The 18,034-nt window shown below is 34.2% G+C and overlaps 1 protein-coding gene and 1 pseudogene across 9 annotated transcripts; both read left to right on the top strand.

Annotated features, from left to right (window-relative positions):
* The first annotated feature begins 7,443 nt into the window (after window positions 1-7,443).
* On the top strand, window positions 7,444-14,380 carry LOC18447141 (uncharacterized). 9 transcript variants are annotated; one of them, XM_006857243.4, is made up of 6 exons: window positions 7,444-7,828; window positions 9,503-9,707; window positions 10,085-10,198; window positions 13,560-13,630; window positions 13,717-13,779; window positions 13,901-14,380. In XM_006857243.4, exons 2-6 carry the CDS (start codon window positions 9,632-9,634, stop codon window positions 14,171-14,173), a joined length of 597 nt encoding a protein of 198 aa, XP_006857305.3. In that variant the 5' UTR covers window positions 7,444-7,828; window positions 9,503-9,631; the 3' UTR covers window positions 14,174-14,380. The 9 variants fall into 9 exon arrangements, with proteins under 9 accessions (XP_006857305.3, XP_011628098.2, XP_088728375.1 ...); XM_011629796.3 differs by having other exon boundaries at window positions 7,507-7,828; window positions 9,428-9,707; XM_088872249.1 differs by having other exon boundaries at window positions 7,544-7,828; window positions 10,085-10,240.
* Window positions 14,381-15,586: 1,206 nt separating this feature from the next.
* Window positions 15,587-16,326, top strand: LOC148781180 (putative xyloglucan glycosyltransferase 8 pseudogene; annotated as a pseudogene).
* The last annotated feature ends 1,708 nt before the right edge of the window (window positions 16,327-18,034 follow it).

The following is an 18,034-nucleotide window of genomic DNA, read 5'->3' as shown; positions in this document are numbered from 1 at the left end:
ACCCTTCAGCCATAATATCATAAGTGAGCCCTGATTTGTCTAAATCTAGCGACGTAGAATATTTTATTTTTAATTTTTTTCGAACATGAAATTTAGTAGGTGTGATCATCTCAAATGGCGCACCTAAAAATATTAGAACATAATTTTCATACAAATAAAATGACTGAACTACCCTTAGAATATTCAAATGTGTTTTGGTCATTCTTTAAATATATTTTTAAATGTTTTTCATAAATAAGATTTCTATAGAAAAAATAAAAGGATGTGGTTTTTATAAGGTTGCAACCTTGAACAATCCAATTAAGGTGCACCTCCAAATTTTATCATAACATGTAATTTTGGTGAAAAAAATTCTCAAGATTATCTCAAAATCTATTTTCATATTTACGACTAAAATTTTAGACTCCAAAAATGGATAAAATCAAGTAGATCTATAAACATATGAAAATCATGAAATTGTACGGTCTAGATAATGTATTGTAAGATGTACTATTTTTTTGACTCAAATTTTTTATTTTTATTTTATATACATACATCTCAATGTTGAAATGATATATATATATATATAACGATCCTATGAGACCCTCCCACACCCATGTCTATAGGACCTTAAAGGATTACCATTAAATTTGGCACAGATCTTTAGAAAAGTCAAGTCCCACACCCATGTGATAACTTTTTTAGAGATATGTCAATTTAATGATGATCTTTTGGGGTCTTACACACATGGGTGTGGGAGGGTCTCATAGGATCATTACTCATATAGATATAGAGAAATGATCATATAGGACTCTCTTCCGCCCATGTGTGTAGGACCCCCAAAAGATCACCATTTACAGATCTCTAGAAAAGTCAAGTTCCACACCCATATGATAGCTTTTTTAGAGATGTGTGTCAAATTTAATGATGTTCCTTTGGGGTCCTACACACATGGGTGGGGGAGGGTCCTATAGGATCATTACTCATAGATATATATGATGGATTTTTGAGGTGGTTATTGCAACTTTATATAAATCATTTGGAAATTTACAAAAAAACTCCAAGATCACATTTTTTATGCAACTTACCCCAACCTAATTTTTTCTCACACTTTTTTTCCCAACATAAACTTTACAAGAATTTACAATACTGATATTCTTGAGATGTGACAATCAAAACATATGTACATCTCTTGATAGGACAAATTTACACTGACGAATTCTTACAAAGTAACAAAAAAAATGCTTAGACACAACTACAATATCTTCCAAAGTTGCCCTTGACGAGTACTCAAAATGAAGCCGCAGTTATCCTGAAAAATATTTACCATAGTTTGACGAGTTTGGCTACTCAGTAAGTGATCATCATAATCCTAAAAATAATCATGGTTGAAAGATATCAATATTTTCCAAAAGGAGATATATTAACAGAAATGCATCAGCAGTTTTACTTTCAATAAATGCATAATTAAGTATAATCTGAGTAATTGAAATGCTTATAACACTTTTAACGGCAGTACATAATTCAAATGATTTCACAAAATACCCTACTGGCGTCCCAAGTAGGTCACTTATATACCCCATCAGCGTCCTGATGGGTCCACTTAATCCCTATCGGCGTCTCAGATAGGTCCACTTAATCCCTGCAGGTCCATTTATACCTCACCGGCGTACCGGATGAGTCCACTTAATCCTTACCGGCGTCCCGGATATGTCCACTTATACCTCACCGGCGAACCGGATGAGTCCACTTGCATACTTAAATTATTTCTAAATCTCTTTAAACATTCGAAAGCAGCAATATCATGTACTCAACATATCACTGAAATCATTAATATGAATTTCACTAAAACCATTAATAACAATCACTTTCAATAACATTTCAAAATAACCAATCAAATATTTTGGGCTCAAATTTAGAAAGGTAGCAGTTCGTAAAGACATTTTAACATAATTGCCAATTTAATATGTATAGAAAAACTCTTATAGAAATTCAAGAATACGGAATTATCACAATTTATGGGATATCAATCCACAAATAAACATTTCACAACAATACTATAATCACTTGCATATAAAACTTACAATGTCTAAATATTCAAAACAGTAGAAAGAAATATCACAATTTTACTAAAAGCAGAAACATCACATTTATTTCTAATAATTTTACAGTATCTAAAATTTTCTAACATAGATAAAATATCACAATTTTTATTAAAAAGGTTATGTTTCAAAATAATGAGGTCGCGTGCGCATAAAATTTATCGCGCCTGAAATTCATGATAATAAGCAGAAATAATTATTTCATTTAATTTTAAAAAGAATGGATTATTTTTCAAGATAATAATGTCACTTACACACAAAACTTATAAAATAAAAATTCTGGACGGAAATATCACTATTTATTAAAAACAGACTATTTTTCAAGAAGACGATGTCACTTACCTAAAATATTTGAGAGGGAGCTTCCGATAAAAATTCGGCTAGGGAGAGGAGCTCACTGTGTTTCGACTAGAAAGGGAAAGATTTCAAAAGTTTTCTAGGGTGGGAGTCCTCGCCTCTCGTATTTAACTCTTACGACACTTTATTATAATATTTTATTAAGTGACTCCCCTTATATGCTTAAAGCCCACGTCCACTTGACGTGGCAAGGCAATAGCAAACAAAATAAACTTAATCAAAAGATTTTGAAAATAGTGATGGTCCCTAAGGACCATCATGCTCATATAGACCATCACTTATTAAGAGTTTTTTTTATTTTTTTTATTTTTATTTTTTATTTTTATTTATTTATTTATTTTTTAAAAAAAATTTAGAATTATTACATACCCCCTAGGGAAAAAATTCATTTTTTAGACAAAAATGTGTTTTCCATACACAAAAATCATTTTGGCCGAATTGATGGTGACTTTTGGACCCAAATAGCACATTGTCGAGCGCACTATCACATTGCCGGAGTGCACAAGTGCTAGACTGTCCTAAGACAACTACCAGACCAAAACTGAGTACTGTCGGACCACCTTTCCTTACTGCCGGACCGCATTTTACACAATGCTAGAGCCCTACTGCCGGATTGCAGTGTACTCATTGCCTTAGCCCTACTACCGAACCACATTTACACAAGTGCCAGACTGTCCTAAGATAACTACCCGACCGAAATTGAGTACTGTCGGACCACCTTTTCTTACTGTCGAACCGCAATTTACACAGTGCCGAATCCCTTTGTCCTAAAATAAAAGATAAAGACGGTTTGAATAACCTTCTAGTTCAATCAAAAAGATTTTACTTTACTCTCAAAATCAAGTGCTCTTGCAAGCCTGACCCTCCCGTGCCTCTCTCTCTCATCAACAAATCCTCCACACGCTATCTCTCTCTAGCCTCTCATCAGGTTTGTTCCCTTTCGCATTAGGGTTTCATCTCCATAACCAAGATGTCCATATTTGGAATTTCAATGCATGCTAATACAAACTATAGAACTGCGGTCGATCAAAACCCTAACTAATCGTGTAGGCTCTTTTCCTTTCTTTCTTTTATTAATTTTCTTTCCCAAATAAGTTCAGCAACAATAAGACTTGAACTCAAGACAACCATCTCACTTTTAGTATTTCAAGCTATGATTATGAAGCCAATCAATTGGCGGCCCGAAACCTATATGATAAAATGGTTGTCAACAATATACATTTTATGATAAAACTTTTAGGCTAATATACATTTTATGCTGAATTTGTTGCAACTCATCCAAACCGACGTAACCGGCAAATAAATTTTTCTTCTCATATCTTAATTGACATTCAAATGGTTTACCAACATAACAAAATAAGGCGATAATGTTTCTCAATTGAAGAGGAAAAAACTTGCAATTTTTTTCTATGTGATTTTTTTGTCTTTGACATAGCTATGGGAATTCGTGTTTCTCTTCTCTTTTTTTCTTTATTTTATTTATTTTTTTGCAAATTTATCTGAATTGTACAAGGTTTTATATATGGATGGCCCCTTAATCTTTGCATAATGGAGTCAGTTTTGTTAACCATCTTCTATAATGGGCATGTTCACTATTTGTAATCGTGGGTTTGCCTCTAATTTTTAAGGAGTATATAGTTTCCAACATCTAGATCATTAATATATATCATTAATATGTAAAAATAAATAAATTTTGAAAATTAAAAATAATAATTTGTATAGGAATATTTGGAGTATTGATTTTAAATTTTTTTTTTTTGGAGGGATCCCTATTACATCCATTTTTAAAATGGATGATTTATTCATCGAGAGACGCATGCATCCCCTATATAACACAATACCATTGCTCTCTCTTATCAGCAACCAGGCTCAAATAAAAGAAATTTATTATTCAAAAAAATTGTAAGTTTTTCAAGTATCAATTTAAAAAAAATAAAAAACCTCTTTTCTATTCTTATAAAGTTGTTTGAGTGTTAAAGTTTTTTTTCTCTCTACACTTCTCACTTACTGCAATCTCTTGTAATATCTTCTTCCTCTTCCCATCCTATTTCAATTTTTTGTCTCCACCTTTAAATCCCTTTTTGTTGATAATAACGGCATTGTACACAAGGAGACCATTTACCTTTGATATAAGAAAGTTACAATTATTTGCAACCTTTCGATGTGAAATTTAATAGCTTAGGTATGTCATAAAATTTGAGAATTTTTTTTTTGAAATTTGAGCTGGTCAATAGAATAAATACGATAATCCAATTTCACATCCAATGGTCTCATTGTATACTTTTTTGATAATAACACTAAAAACTATTGGCAGCACCAGAGGAGCTTCTTGTGGTGCTTCTTAATTTTTTTTTGAAGTCGAGCACTTTTATCTTATTTCCTTTGTTATCTAGGAAAATTACAAAAAAAAAAAAACCCAAGACTACATGTAACTTACCCCTAACCTAAAATACATTTTTTACGCAAATATCCCCCAACCAAATAAAAAATAAAAAAATGCCTAAACTACCTACCTTTAATTTTACCTTACTCATGCCTCTCGCTCCTCTATCCCACCAAAATAGGGGCTCCGACACTGTGTAAATGGGGTCCAGCAGTAGTGCTGTGGCACAGTGTAAAGTGCGGTCCGGCAGTAGAGCTCCGCCACTATGTAAAGTGCAGCCCAACAGTAGGGCTCTGGCACTGCGTAAGGGGCGGTGCGGTCAGGCAGTAGGGCTTCAACACTGTGTAAAGTGTCGTCTGTAATTGAAAAGGGCGGTCCAGCCAAAGGGAGGTCTAGTAATAGATGTTATTGGATTCTAGAGCTCCGACACTACGTAAGGGACAATCCGGCAGTACTAAGTTTCGGTCCGATAATTGTCTTAAGGCGGTTTGGCACTTGTGCGCTCCGGGTTATATGCTACTGCGTCCAAAAGTCAACATCAAATGTGCTAGGTCCAAAAGTTAAACATCAAATGTGACCAAAATGATTTTTGTGTACATGAAAGGCATTTCCGTTTAAAACAAAGGAACTATTTTTTTGGGGGTATTTGCATAGAAAGTTTATTTTAGAGAAAAAAGTGAGAGAAAATCCTTTTTGGGGGTAAGTTGTATACAAAGTCTGGTCTTGGGGGACTTTTGTAGGCTGTTCTTTTGATGGTCCTCAAAAGCTACCTTTGTACAGATTGTAGTATTGGTAGAGAGAGAAAGTTAGGTGTTGGGTTTGCAAGGTTTAAAGGCTTTTTGAGAGAGAAAGAGATGTAGCAGGGTGCCAAAGAGAGAAACTTGGATCTTAGGTTTAGAGAGAGGGAGTTGGGAGAAGTTGAAATTTAGAACAAGGGATAAAAGATAAATAAAATAAAAATAAACGGTCATGACAAAATTTAAAATGAGGAACTATTTCGTAATAGAAAACACATATTATCAGTTAACCTTGGGTTATTCCAGTACGGTACTAGTCATAAGCCGACTCTGTTCATGAGCCCATTTTGTAAAATGATTTCGTGCGCCCATGGGAGCATACTATCCATTTGCTCCTTCGGGAAAAATTCAAGTTAGGAAATTTTATAGATCCCAAATTTTAGAGATGTTATCTCTAGAACCTAATGACGAACCTTAAGGAAGTAAAAAAAACCTAAAAAAAGTAGCTTGTGCTGTCTATGCGCCCCAAAAAAAAAAAAAAAATCTAAGTGATCAAGTACCCCCTCTAATTTTTGGAGAGAAAAATCGAGATGTTAAAGAATTCAAAATACTTTGTTTTTTCAAAAAATAATTATGTATTTGAATTGAGATGGATCCCAAAAATTTTAGATGAAAAAAAAAACCTCCCTAATAGCTATTTTTCCAGAGGGAGTTATTTTACAGTATGCTCCCGCCTGAGCTTGCACAACTTTAAATTTTTAAGTATTGAACGCATTTACTGTATTCCTACTCCGTCAGGTAGAAAACTAACTTGGGAAGTTTATTTTTATCCAAAATTTTGGGAACAGTATTAAAAATAAAAGATTTTTAAGTATTGAGTTTTCTAACACATAGGTTGGACAGTTTCTATTAATTCTTGAGGCCTTATTTTTTGCAAGCCCATAGAAAGTATAATCTGAAAAATTATTTCATTGAGTATAATATATGGAGAATATAATCTGAAAAATTCTTTCATTGAGTATAACATATGAGTTGAACATGCTATATCCCAAAAATTTGAGGTCCAAGAAATGCTTTATATTTGGGTTTCACTCAAGGGAAACATTGTGCTCCCATGGAAACATGTTATTTTTTGTTTTATCTAAGGAATTTTTTTTTTTGAACGATATTTTTTTGTTTCATCTAAGTATTTATAGTTATGAACTTTATAATTCATATTTGGGGAATGATCTCATGTCAGGATGTCAATTTTATATAATTAAACCACACATTATGAAAACCATGTTTGTAGTATTTTTGTGACCCCAAAATTTGCACACACTTTCTTCAACTCAATAATCAATCTCAAAAAAATAAAATTCAATTTGCACCCTATATATATATATATATATATATATATATATATATATATATATATATATATATATATATATATATATATATATATATATATATATATATGCTCAGAATGAGTCCCTCTAACAAAGAATCTAAATCATCTATTATGAATTTAAAATCAATTTTCTCGTTTTAAACATTGGTTTTTTTTTTAAGTTCTCTTTTTTAACATTGTTAATTTAATAATAAATAAAACTATTTAAAAATTTTAAAAAAGAAAAAGATATTTCTAAAATTTAGATTTAACAATCTCACTAAAAGGGATGATCTAAGCTAAAAAAGTGTATATTTCATAATATATATATATATATATAAATAAAAAGACCATTTACTTCCCGTCTTAAATCACTTGTCAAAGAGAATTCCAATAGATGTGAATATGCCATTGAATAAACTCAAATTCAAAAGAATTTTCTCGAATTTTATGACGTACCCCAAAGTACACGATTTGCCATCTAATAGCGAGTAGTTTTGACATTACATTTTTGTAAAAAGGATAAATGGTCTAATAGCGTCCTTTAAAATGCTCCAAAATACTTTTGAAGATTATCATGTAAAAATGTACATAAAAACCCTAACCCTAGCGTATTGTTTGATAACCGTGTCCACTTGGAAAAATTAAACAGGAACCCGCCAAAACTTAACCTCCCTCCACCGCCTCTGTAAAACTCTCTCTCTCTTGAGAACTCTTTTCTCTCGCTCACTCTCTCTCCCTCTTCTGTCTCGCAACCACTCTCTCTCTCTCTCTCTCTCTCTCTCTCTCTCTCTCTCTCTTATATCTCTTTACCACTTTCTCTGAACTCAAGGTTCCGTTCGAAGCCGGAGCTCCATTTTTATCGGTCTCAAGCCCTACCGAGTTGACTGCAAGCCGGGTATGTTACAGTTGCTACTTTGGGGGATTTAGGGTTTGTTGTTGCTTAAATAGGGTTTGCACATAGATATGGTTTCTCAAATGGATTTTTTTGGGGATTTAGTGTTTATGGTTGCTGAAATGAGGGTCTTATTTTTTGGATTTAGGGTTTTTAGTTGCTCAAATGGCGAATTTTACATTTTATTCGGAACTAGGATTCATGGTTCCTCTTGATTATATTTCCTTGCAAGTATAGTTTAAGTTTTTTTCCTCTTAGTAGGGTTTTGAAGGATAGTTTTTTACTCTGTAAAATTTATTTACAAATTTTCTATATAAATCAACTTCACAGATTTTTCCCTTTCGTCTCTCTCTATATTTCTCAACTTCATTTGGAAAAAAGGAGCGAAAGAAAAACTCAGATTATTTTTATCATTTTATGATTTTGAATTTGAACATGTTTGGTTTGTTGTTAGATATTGATTAGCAGCCATATTATCATCTAAATCTATATGAAGATCATTTGTTTTGAACATCGCTTGATATACCCATCTAAACCAGATAAAAAGATCAGTTTTTATTTTAATCTAGTTATATTGGATTTTTTTCTCTCCGTTTGATCGAGCTTATCCTTACAAGTTTTTATTGTTGTCAGTGACTGAAAGTTTATCATGAATGTGGTCAACGACTGAAATTTTTAACTTGCATAGCTATAACTACTCAGAATGACGCGAAGATGTTCTATCCTCATACTATATTGGAAATTAGGATTATGTGCACAACATAACTGTGTTAGTAGATCATGATTTTCCCAGACGGTCCAAAAATGGAGAGCTGCAGCTTCATCACATTTAACTAACCATGCTTGTTCTAGCCTTCCTAGTGCAAGAAAACCAAAGCTCATCCATAAATACACCTAGCATCTAAAAAAAACCCAGACTATCAGATGCCAATTGTGAAATGATTTTTTAAAGAAACAAGAGCACCCAAAATAATGAGTATACTTTGCCAGTAAGAAGTCTGTGACACTATCAAACTGTACCTTGATGAATTTTGGAATGCCAAACAAACAATAATAAATAATGCAAGAATCTGAAAGTTTTACATAGATACAAACATTGGGTAAAGCATGTAGCTGAAGTATGCTCATCCACTAGATGCATTTGAGATCCACACCATAAGTTAAATCATTGACACCATGAAAGTATCGTCCTACATTCATTAATTAAGAAAGAAGTCTACCTTAGAACCTAAAAGATCATTTAAAAATAGTTAAACATGTTCTAAAATCAAGTATTAAAGTAGATGAAAACTTTAATTTACACTAAGGAGAAGTACATTTTATTGAAAGCCCATGTGATATTTTAGATTTTTAATATAAATGCAGGTGGATGTGGATGTTTATGTGGATGACAGTTTTTTTTCAATTAATGTTGGGTGTCTTCCACTCTTGAGTTACATAGATATACAAACAAATTTCAATCTCAACCGTACGTTTTATAAGAAATGCATTGGATGGATGTAACAAGAAATCTTATTCAGAATATGCATTTTGGACATCAAATCAATGAAATACATAATGAATAGTTAAGACATAGTTTTCAGCTTTCCCAATGCCAAACAGGGAAAAATACCAGCACCACAGTTTATCAAACGGGACTTCCAGCTTTCAGACTATCAACTTTTACTTTTCTCCCAGATTCCAAGAAAGTCAGCAGAAGGGATTTTCCAAGGAAACTGCAGAGAAGGTTGTCAAACACTACCTAAATCTGGTTTGGTGACTCTTTAGCGTCCATCACATGAACAGAGCAGTGATTGCCCAATTGAGATGCACAACGGAATGCCAATGGGGCCTACAAACAAAGATCTTTTGGACTTGGAGCAGCAGAAACCTTCTTTTCTAGGTTTTTCACCTTAACTTTCTCATTCCTTTCCTTGATCAACTATTTTTTTCTTTTAGATATATGTGAAAACCAAGCATGTAGAAGCTCTGCACTATTCAAAATTTTGTTTAGAGGGAGAAGAAACCCATATGTCAATATGAAGTGTGAAATCAAGCAGGTTGGAGCTTCTTGTATTTAAAAACTATTGTCTTCTTTTATATATTTCCCTAGTGGTAATGTTTTTTCAGAATCGAGCAAATTTCTTCATATGTATCTCTCTCTTTTTTGGCTAGAAGTGAGCATATTTGTTTGCTCCTTTTTGTTTTTTTTGTTCTAATTTTGTAATCTTTGAATTTATAGTGTGTAATAGATTGTTGCACGTCCTTAATGGATTGCAGAGTCAAAGTTATCATTTTGCTCCAATGAAACTACTTTGCCCATAAATAAGAAACAACCCAACAATGGAAGGTCTGGTACCAAACTTGTTACAGCTCCAGTTCCTTCAAGCCAAGGTAAACCTTTTGATTGGGTCCTCAGGTTCTTTTGTATCTCAGGTATTTATTATTTTGCCTCATTACCTAATCCAAATTCCTTTGTTCCAGTTTAGAGGCATTAATGCAATGAAATAGTTGTAATATATGGAATCTTGCATCTGTTTTTAGAATAAGCGTAGTTTCGCTTTTCTTTGAACTGATAAGGCATAGTATTGTTATGAGCAGTGTGCAAAAGACTCGGCTTGGGCTTGGGACTCAGCCCCTGCCTGAGACAAGCAACTTGGCTGAACTCATTGCCTTCCTGCATGAACCTATAAAGGGCTAAAAAATCCCCGCGCCCCCCCCCCCTCCCCCCCACACACACAAAAAAGAGAGTAAATATCCGTAAAAATTGATTGTATGTGTGCATTATTTATTGCATGTATGATGGAAAAAAGTGTATAGGAAATGGAATGTGGGAGAAATTGATATACGGATTGAAACAATACAAAAAGATCCAAAAAAAAGGAAAAATAAAAAATAGAGTATGTAATAAGAAAGTTTAACAAACGTATTTATCCATAAGTTTTTAGTGATTTAATGAAAGCTCTGTATACGAAACTTGCCTTGGCAAGGTGCCGAGGCGGAGTTACTCGGCCAAGTCCTAGTCCAAGTCGACTGGCCAATTTTTAAAACATTCGTTACGAGTAAATGTTGGGTTTGTGATGTAAATGCAGTATGATTCTTATTAGATGCTATATTTCTTGGAAGAAGCAGTTTATTGTATTTAAGGACTCAAGGAGTGTGTTCTTTTGTCTTATGATGGCTAATAGAGCATGCTTGTTACTGCATGATTGATCACTCCAGCTTTATATGTTGCCATTTTATCTGTTCAATAACATGACAATCCACTTCTAGAAGAAGAATATAGCACCTCAAAAGCATGACTAAGCCTCCAAAAGTAGGTGCTAAGGATTCATTGGCCGGTTGAGATAGCTTCAGTCACAATGTCACACCTACCTTCTATTGACATTTTAATTCCGAAAATGCATGTTAGGTTCCTCTTCTCACATAATCTCAACCTTGTATCCTTCACCCAATTCTTTAACTTTCCAAAATTTATGAAGTTCATTCCATTGTAAAGATTTCTTCAAGAGCTTCCATTGAGTCTGAAATGTATATTATTGACTCCTAAGTGTGAAGTTATGGCCAATGGATGCTCCAAACGTCTGGTTGGAATAAACTTTATATAAATGACAGGAGTCTTGTATACACATGTGAATCTTCTCTACGCTCCTCATCTGAAAAATACCTTATTTTCATTGCATCAAATATGTCCCCGAAAACAGTGCAGTTTCAACTCTTATACATGAAACCCAAATCTCTCACTTCCACAACCTCACTCACATTTATTTTGTTCTGCCTTGTTCTCACTTGGAACTAATCCCATTTGGCATGTGGCTCTCTTGGTTTGTCTCTTGAAAGGCAAAGGCATGTTAATTTTTCATTTTCAAATGGGAAGAAAGAGTATAAAGGATTTGTCAATTAGGATGACTATCCTCTCTTCTGAATGTCGGTCTCTCGAGTTGTTGACCAAATAACAGATAGGACAGTATTTTTTTAAAGTGATTACAGTATTTCATATTTCAACGTAATCACGATATTCAAAACAAGGAACTAAACAAATAGACTTTGTATAAAAGAAACAAAAAAATAAAAACCTGAACTAGTAAGCATGTGCATGCATGTGCTTGCATTTGTATAACAAACTTAATTGCCATTCGTTGGATGGGAACAGGAGATTGAGTGTCATTATGATACAAGAAGTATTGTGCTATGGCAATCTTGCATGCGTCTTTTTCTAACTAGGGGAATATCGGTCCATCTTTCTTTTGTAGTATACTAATTTTTTATATGTTGACTTATGTCTGCATGCTCTAGTCATATTCTTGTTTCCAATTTTTGGATAAGTTCCATTATCAAAAAGAATTTTATATTAGTGTATCACAATACTAATATATTCGTCAAAAGATTCTACGCCTCAACATGGGTATTTCCTTCATTTACCCCTGCGGGTAAAGCTCAATCTAGGAGTATTTCTAGGCCCTCTAATTTTGGAGTTGTAACCTCTTCAACCCAGCGACCAAGCGCACTCTGCATGTGATCGAAGAAAATAAAGTCCTACAGTTGAGCATTTGTTGAGCAGAGACCGTCCAATTTTTAACAGTCATGAATAAGTGTTTACGAACTTAGTTTCTTTTTTTTTTTTGTGAAAATAAATCATTTGGTGATTCTCATGTGGTTCCCAAATTTCAGATTGAAAACATCCTCCCAAGTAGCACTTTCACTCAGGGGACTAAGTAAACAGTATGCTCCTGTTGGAGCATACTATTTGCACTCTACATATCTGATTACACAAATATAGTGTAAGCCTCCCGCTCTATATCATTCTCGTTATTTGGTTGGAAGATGCTGTTTTAAATCTTTTCTGTCAATATTGATGCACGCACTGATCAAAATTTTGACTACCAATGCCCTTGCATTTGCTCTTGTTAGACTTGAAGTACAATACAACAGCAGTTCAGGGCTCCAATTATGCATCTTGGACTATATTAATCATATCTGTAGCCAACCATTTGCTGTTGCATAATCTTCTTTTTTCTAATGAAGTATTAGAGTTGAATACTTACTGAAAAGAACAAGAAAAAATCTGCTTAGAGTGAAACTTTTAGCCCCATCAGAATTTAAAAGTGCTATGTTTTCATACATTTAATCCATTATGTATGCCAAGTCTTTTTTTTATGCCACCTATGTTTCCCACTTTTTCCTTTACCTAATGTTTGTAAATTTCTAGTACCCAGGTCCTATCTAATAATTTGTTTATCCTCGTTAGGAGTTTTGTTTGCTATCGAAATCTCCCCAAGCTATAACAATAGATGCTACGTTCAACCTGCTATCAAGATCTTTGCATATGCACCATATATATATGTATATGCTGTGTATGTGTAGTCTCTACACAGTTTTCTTCCATCATGTTGATGCACTGGACTGGCTTCAGTCCTATGTATATGAACAACTTTGTGGGCTGTGTCTAGGCAAAAGAAAAAAAGAAAGGGACCAAATTCTCGAAAATTTATATGCTCAATTGGTCCGTTCTGATTGTGTTGCTTTTGTTAGTGCTGCACTTCCTATAATAATGTTACTTAGGCTTGAGCCTTGTGTTAGACACATGGGGCTTGTTTGATCAAGGATACATCCCTTGAAGTTTGTCCCGGAAAAACAAAGAAGGCTTACCTGCCCTTCCTTCCCCTGTTCTTGCACTTCCTGTTATGCATAACTTTTCCTTGGCAATTAGTTTCTTTGTATCCCTTCGCACAACTAACTTCACTAACTGGTGCAGTCCTTGGGAAAGTGAAGGATTTCTTGGGAATTATGGCGGAAGCAAACAAGAAGCTAGAGCTCAGTGTGCAGGTAAGAACACTGAAATGGGCCAAAGCCTAGATCTTTATTCAACTTTGATCATTTTATCCTTAATGATGTGTGTCATTTCCTTCCAGGAGACTCGTGCAGACCCCGACATCGAAGTGCTTACCGGCAAGGAACAACAATACATTGAGATGGTAATTAGCAAAATTTTGGGTTTATCAAGCAGTTCTAAATCGGTCAAAACAATGGACGAGAAAAAGGATTCTTGAATTGGGCAGGAGTCTCTTTTTATCTAACATTTTGATATCTATGTAGGACTTGGTTTTGGGTGTAGCTGATCTTTATACACCTGAAGCTGTAGCTGCAGCCGAATCTGCCCTTTCTGGTACTGCTCCGGCTTTTTCTGTGCATTCTGCTACTGCTAGTAGTAGTGGCAGTGGTACTAGTAGTAGCTCAGATGGAGACGACAGTGATAGCGATGAGAGTAGTGGATCACCTGATAAATGTGAGGAACCCACTTTGAGTGGTGATTTGTTGAAGAGACAAGACAAGCGAAAAAAGCGGCCGAAGATCACAGAGCTTCAGTGATGCACTTCTTTTTCGGTTTCTTAGTTGAAAATGTGTGGTGTTGTCCTGTTTAAAATATTTTGTAGCTATTTTTACGCAAATGACATGTTTCTTTTCAAATTCAAGTTGCTCATTTTGCTTTTAGATTAAATACATGTTAATTGTTTCAGTGTTTTTCTATTGCAATAATAACAGGAAGCATTGCCTCCAAGGTTTGAGGAGAACGAATATTGGCCTTTTGCCATTGCATATTTCGGTATTTAAAATTTTTCCATTATCTTGCACTTAATTAAGGTTTCAGCTACCATAGTTTTATCTAAAGGCTTGCCATATGAGGCATCACACATTGACCTAGGTTTTTCTCTATGAATTCCATTTCCTTCTCATAATATGTTCTTTGTATATATTTTATTTGTTGATTGTCTTTTTCCATTGCCTAATTTGGTATCTAGAATTGGGAATCCAATTTATCAAAGGGATTGTATACAATGAAACCATTTACCTTTGATACAAGGCGTTCACAATTACTTACCGCCATCTGATGTGAAATCTGATAGTTTGGGACTTTGGGTGTCTTAAAGTTCGCAAAAAATGCTTTTGAAGTTTGAGCTTGGTCAATAGAGAAAATGCAGCCACCCAATTTCATATATAATGGTCAAGATTAATTGTGACCACCTTGTATTAAAGATAAATGGTCTCTCATTTTATACTTTTCTTTTATCAAAATGCAGTTAACTCGTCCACTAAAGGCTTGTGATCGCAGAGCCTGGATTCTAATTAGGAAATAACCCTTTTAGAGAGATAATATAAGCTTCTTGTAAACACAAGAGGCTCTGTATTTTTAGCTGTGTTTTCCTTTCTTTGACTTAGCATACTTTTCGGAAAGAAAATGGGCTCAACTTTCATTTTTCTCGACAGGTCTCTTAGAAACAGACTCCTAGATCTCAATGATGCTTATCCACATGTATGTTAGAAAATCTTGAGAAAATAAATAATATATATATTACATTTAACAAAATCATTTACAAATGGATAAGCATAAATATAATTGATGAGATCCAAAGAAATAGGTGAGGCAACGTGGGGTCTCATGGCGATGCCAACAACCATACGGTTTACTTAGTGGTGGAGCTTGATTCAATGAAGTTTCTTTATCATAGCTAGGAGGGTTCTGCAAAGGTCTCTCTCTGTGATCAGATTTTGATTATGGAGGATCGAGAAGTTTAACTATTGATTTGGAAGCCTAGTGCTATTACATCAAATATGGATTGGGTTAGGGAATTTGGATCCCTCTTACTTGTGAAGCTGTGACTTTGATTACAAGCTAGAATATGATATGGAGTATATATTACAAAAAATAGCATTTTTTTTTTAAGAATATGCTCCAAAAGCAAGCATTGGGGTCAAGGACTAGAAGGGAGCTAACTTCAAGGAAGGGGCACATTAACAAATGAGTCTTTTGGTCATCTAATTGTAGAAGCAGCAAGACATTAAGAGAGCCGAAGTTTTAGGGACAAACCTTTCTCTCACCATGTTTGTCCCTGGGGCCGAGCTCCCAGTCTTGGTCATATGCTATGTCCGTGACTCCTTATTTTGATGTCACTTCTTAACATATTACCAGCTCCAAGATCCTTCCCTTTCATTGTCCCTTACCTTCTCTTTGGAAACTCAATGTCAGTTACATAATTCAATGCCATGATCTCTGGTCTTGTTCAATTGGGAAGCTCCTATGAATTGGTTGTGACCAAGAAGGTAGGAAGGTCATCAGAGTCTGACCTTTTAGCTCTCGTAGAGAGAGAAAGCAAGGATTTGAACCAGTCTCAAATTCATAGAGGGTCATCAAAAAGTGAGCTTTTAGAATTGAACAAATTGAATGAAGAAAAACAAAACGAACCAGTGAAGAAGAAGCTCAATAAGCAGTATAGGAAGGAGTTGGCTTTGGCTTTCTTACTCCTCACTGCCTCAGCAAGGAGCCTTTTGTCAGCCCAAGGTGTCAATTTGTACTTCTTGCTATTCCAAGGTGTGACTTTCCTACTTGTGGGTCTTGACCTTATTGGGGAGCATGAGCTGAGAAAGACCGGTTTTTAACGGTCACCCCATGTCTCAAAGATTTTGATTTTCTCTCTTTGAAAGTCTCGATAAGTTTGTTGGGTTGGAAGAAGAGTGAAGTATTTTTCTCAGAATACCCACTTCATTAGTCTATGTTGCTCCTTTGAGCAATGTAGATTGGGCCTTGAGCTCTTTTGGTCTTTGTTATATATAAGCATTCTTATCTGAATTCATGATAGGTATGGATAGAATCAGTCTTTAATTCTTGTTTGGGTGTGGCACCTTATTGGTGTTGCGATTGCACCTTATTGGTATTACAAAATGTTGTTGATGAGAGTAAAGAGATGTTTTATTTATTGAGCAATTCAATGGTGGGTAGGCTGGGTTCTCCTTCCCGACAGGTCATACTGCGGTGTAAGAGATCGTATATGTGAATTGAATTTTGTTGATTTTAAAACTATAGGTTCTGATCTCTCACTCTCTTTATAATTAAGCCTTTTATGTCTGAAGTCTGAACTGAATTCAGTTGGACTTCAATGACGTATGTATGTGCGCGTCTTGGTTTTGTTTTGTTGGTTATGTTACTACCTTCGTTTGGTCTCTCTCTCTTTGTTAACTGAACGAACAGAATTCGATTGTACTTCAAATTAAAGACTTTGCTCTTTGAGCTATGTGTTTTTAAACAATGCTCATACTCAGAGACGAATTGATAAGGGAGTGAGAGGGAAACAAATAGACGAGGGAGATAGGAATTTGAAATTGAAATGCTCATTACTTATTTTCCCCCTTTCTCATCTCTCTAATCTATGTTTCTTCTCTTCATCTCTCTCAAAAAATTTACTCTCTTTATTTATCCCTTCTCACACCCAAACACAGCACTCTTTAGAAACAAAAAGTTCTCTGTCGAAACCAAAAACTCTGCAAAAATCCGAAACTCACTCTTTGAAGGAATCCTAAAATGCTCTCTCATAAGTTACAAAATTCTTTAATTTAGGCTGGAAATTTGCACTTCAAATACCACAAATAAGAGAACCAGAAAAATTCAGGGAATTAATGGTAGAAATTTGAAAATAGAGAATGAATACATTACATCTCAGTGAATCCAATTCATGCGTAAAAGGCCAACCTCTTCCTCCTCTTTACAATTCAAAATTCCTAAATAAACTATATGGAGCCTACAATTCAAAATTCCTAAATAAACTATAAAGAACCAATTTTAGGCTCTGTTTAGTTTCCTAGAAATGGGTGTATATGCTAGAAATGGGTGTCTATTGTTTAGCATCCAAGAGAACCGGAAGATACCGATCCACTGTTTGGAGTGTATTAATATTATTTCATTATAATAATGTTATTAATATAATAATAATGTTATTAATATAATAATAATGTTATTGATATAACATTATAGTATAATATTGTAGCTAAAAACAGGTGATTTTAAGCAAGGTACTTAGGATAAAGTAAAAATAAAATTTTCAAACAATAGATAATTTATTGGGTAATTACAAAAAAATATCACCGTTCAATATTTTAAAAAATAATCAAATTCTCTGAAAACTACCTCTATACCCATTTTGTGATGGTTACAATATATAAATTACTTACAGGGTGCAGTTTGCATACTTGCATATGGACGCATCCGTAGGTGTAGAGGTAAGGGGACGCATCCGTAGGTGTAGAGGTAAGGTGCACCTAAAGTGCACCTTCAAATTTTAACGTGGTACATAATTTTGATGTAAAATGTTCTTAAGATTATTTCAAAATCTATTTTTATATCTAATTATAAAATTTTAAATTTCAAAAATGATTAAAATCAAGTAGATGTATAAACAT

This window comes from Amborella trichopoda, chromosome 7 (genome assembly GCF_054954075.1).
Source record: "Amborella trichopoda isolate Santa Cruz 75 chromosome 7, AtrichopodaSantaCruz75HAP2 v2.0, whole genome shotgun sequence".
NCBI lineage: Eukaryota > Viridiplantae > Streptophyta > Magnoliopsida > Amborellales > Amborellaceae > Amborella > Amborella trichopoda.
This window is presented reverse-complemented; position numbering and strand designations above follow the sequence as displayed.

Coding starts and splice junctions, on each gene's coding strand:
- LOC18447141 (XM_088872249.1), top strand. CDS start 9,632: ATGCACAACGGAATGCCAATGGGGCCTACAAACAAAGATCTTTTGGAC. Junction 10,241..13,559: donor CAGGTTCTTTTGTATCTCAG/GTATTTATTATT, acceptor TAACTGGTGCAG/TCCTTGGGAAAGTGAAGGAT. Junction 13,631..13,716: donor AGCTAGAGCTCAGTGTGCAG/GTAAGAACACTG, acceptor ATTTCCTTCCAG/GAGACTCGTGCAGACCCCGA.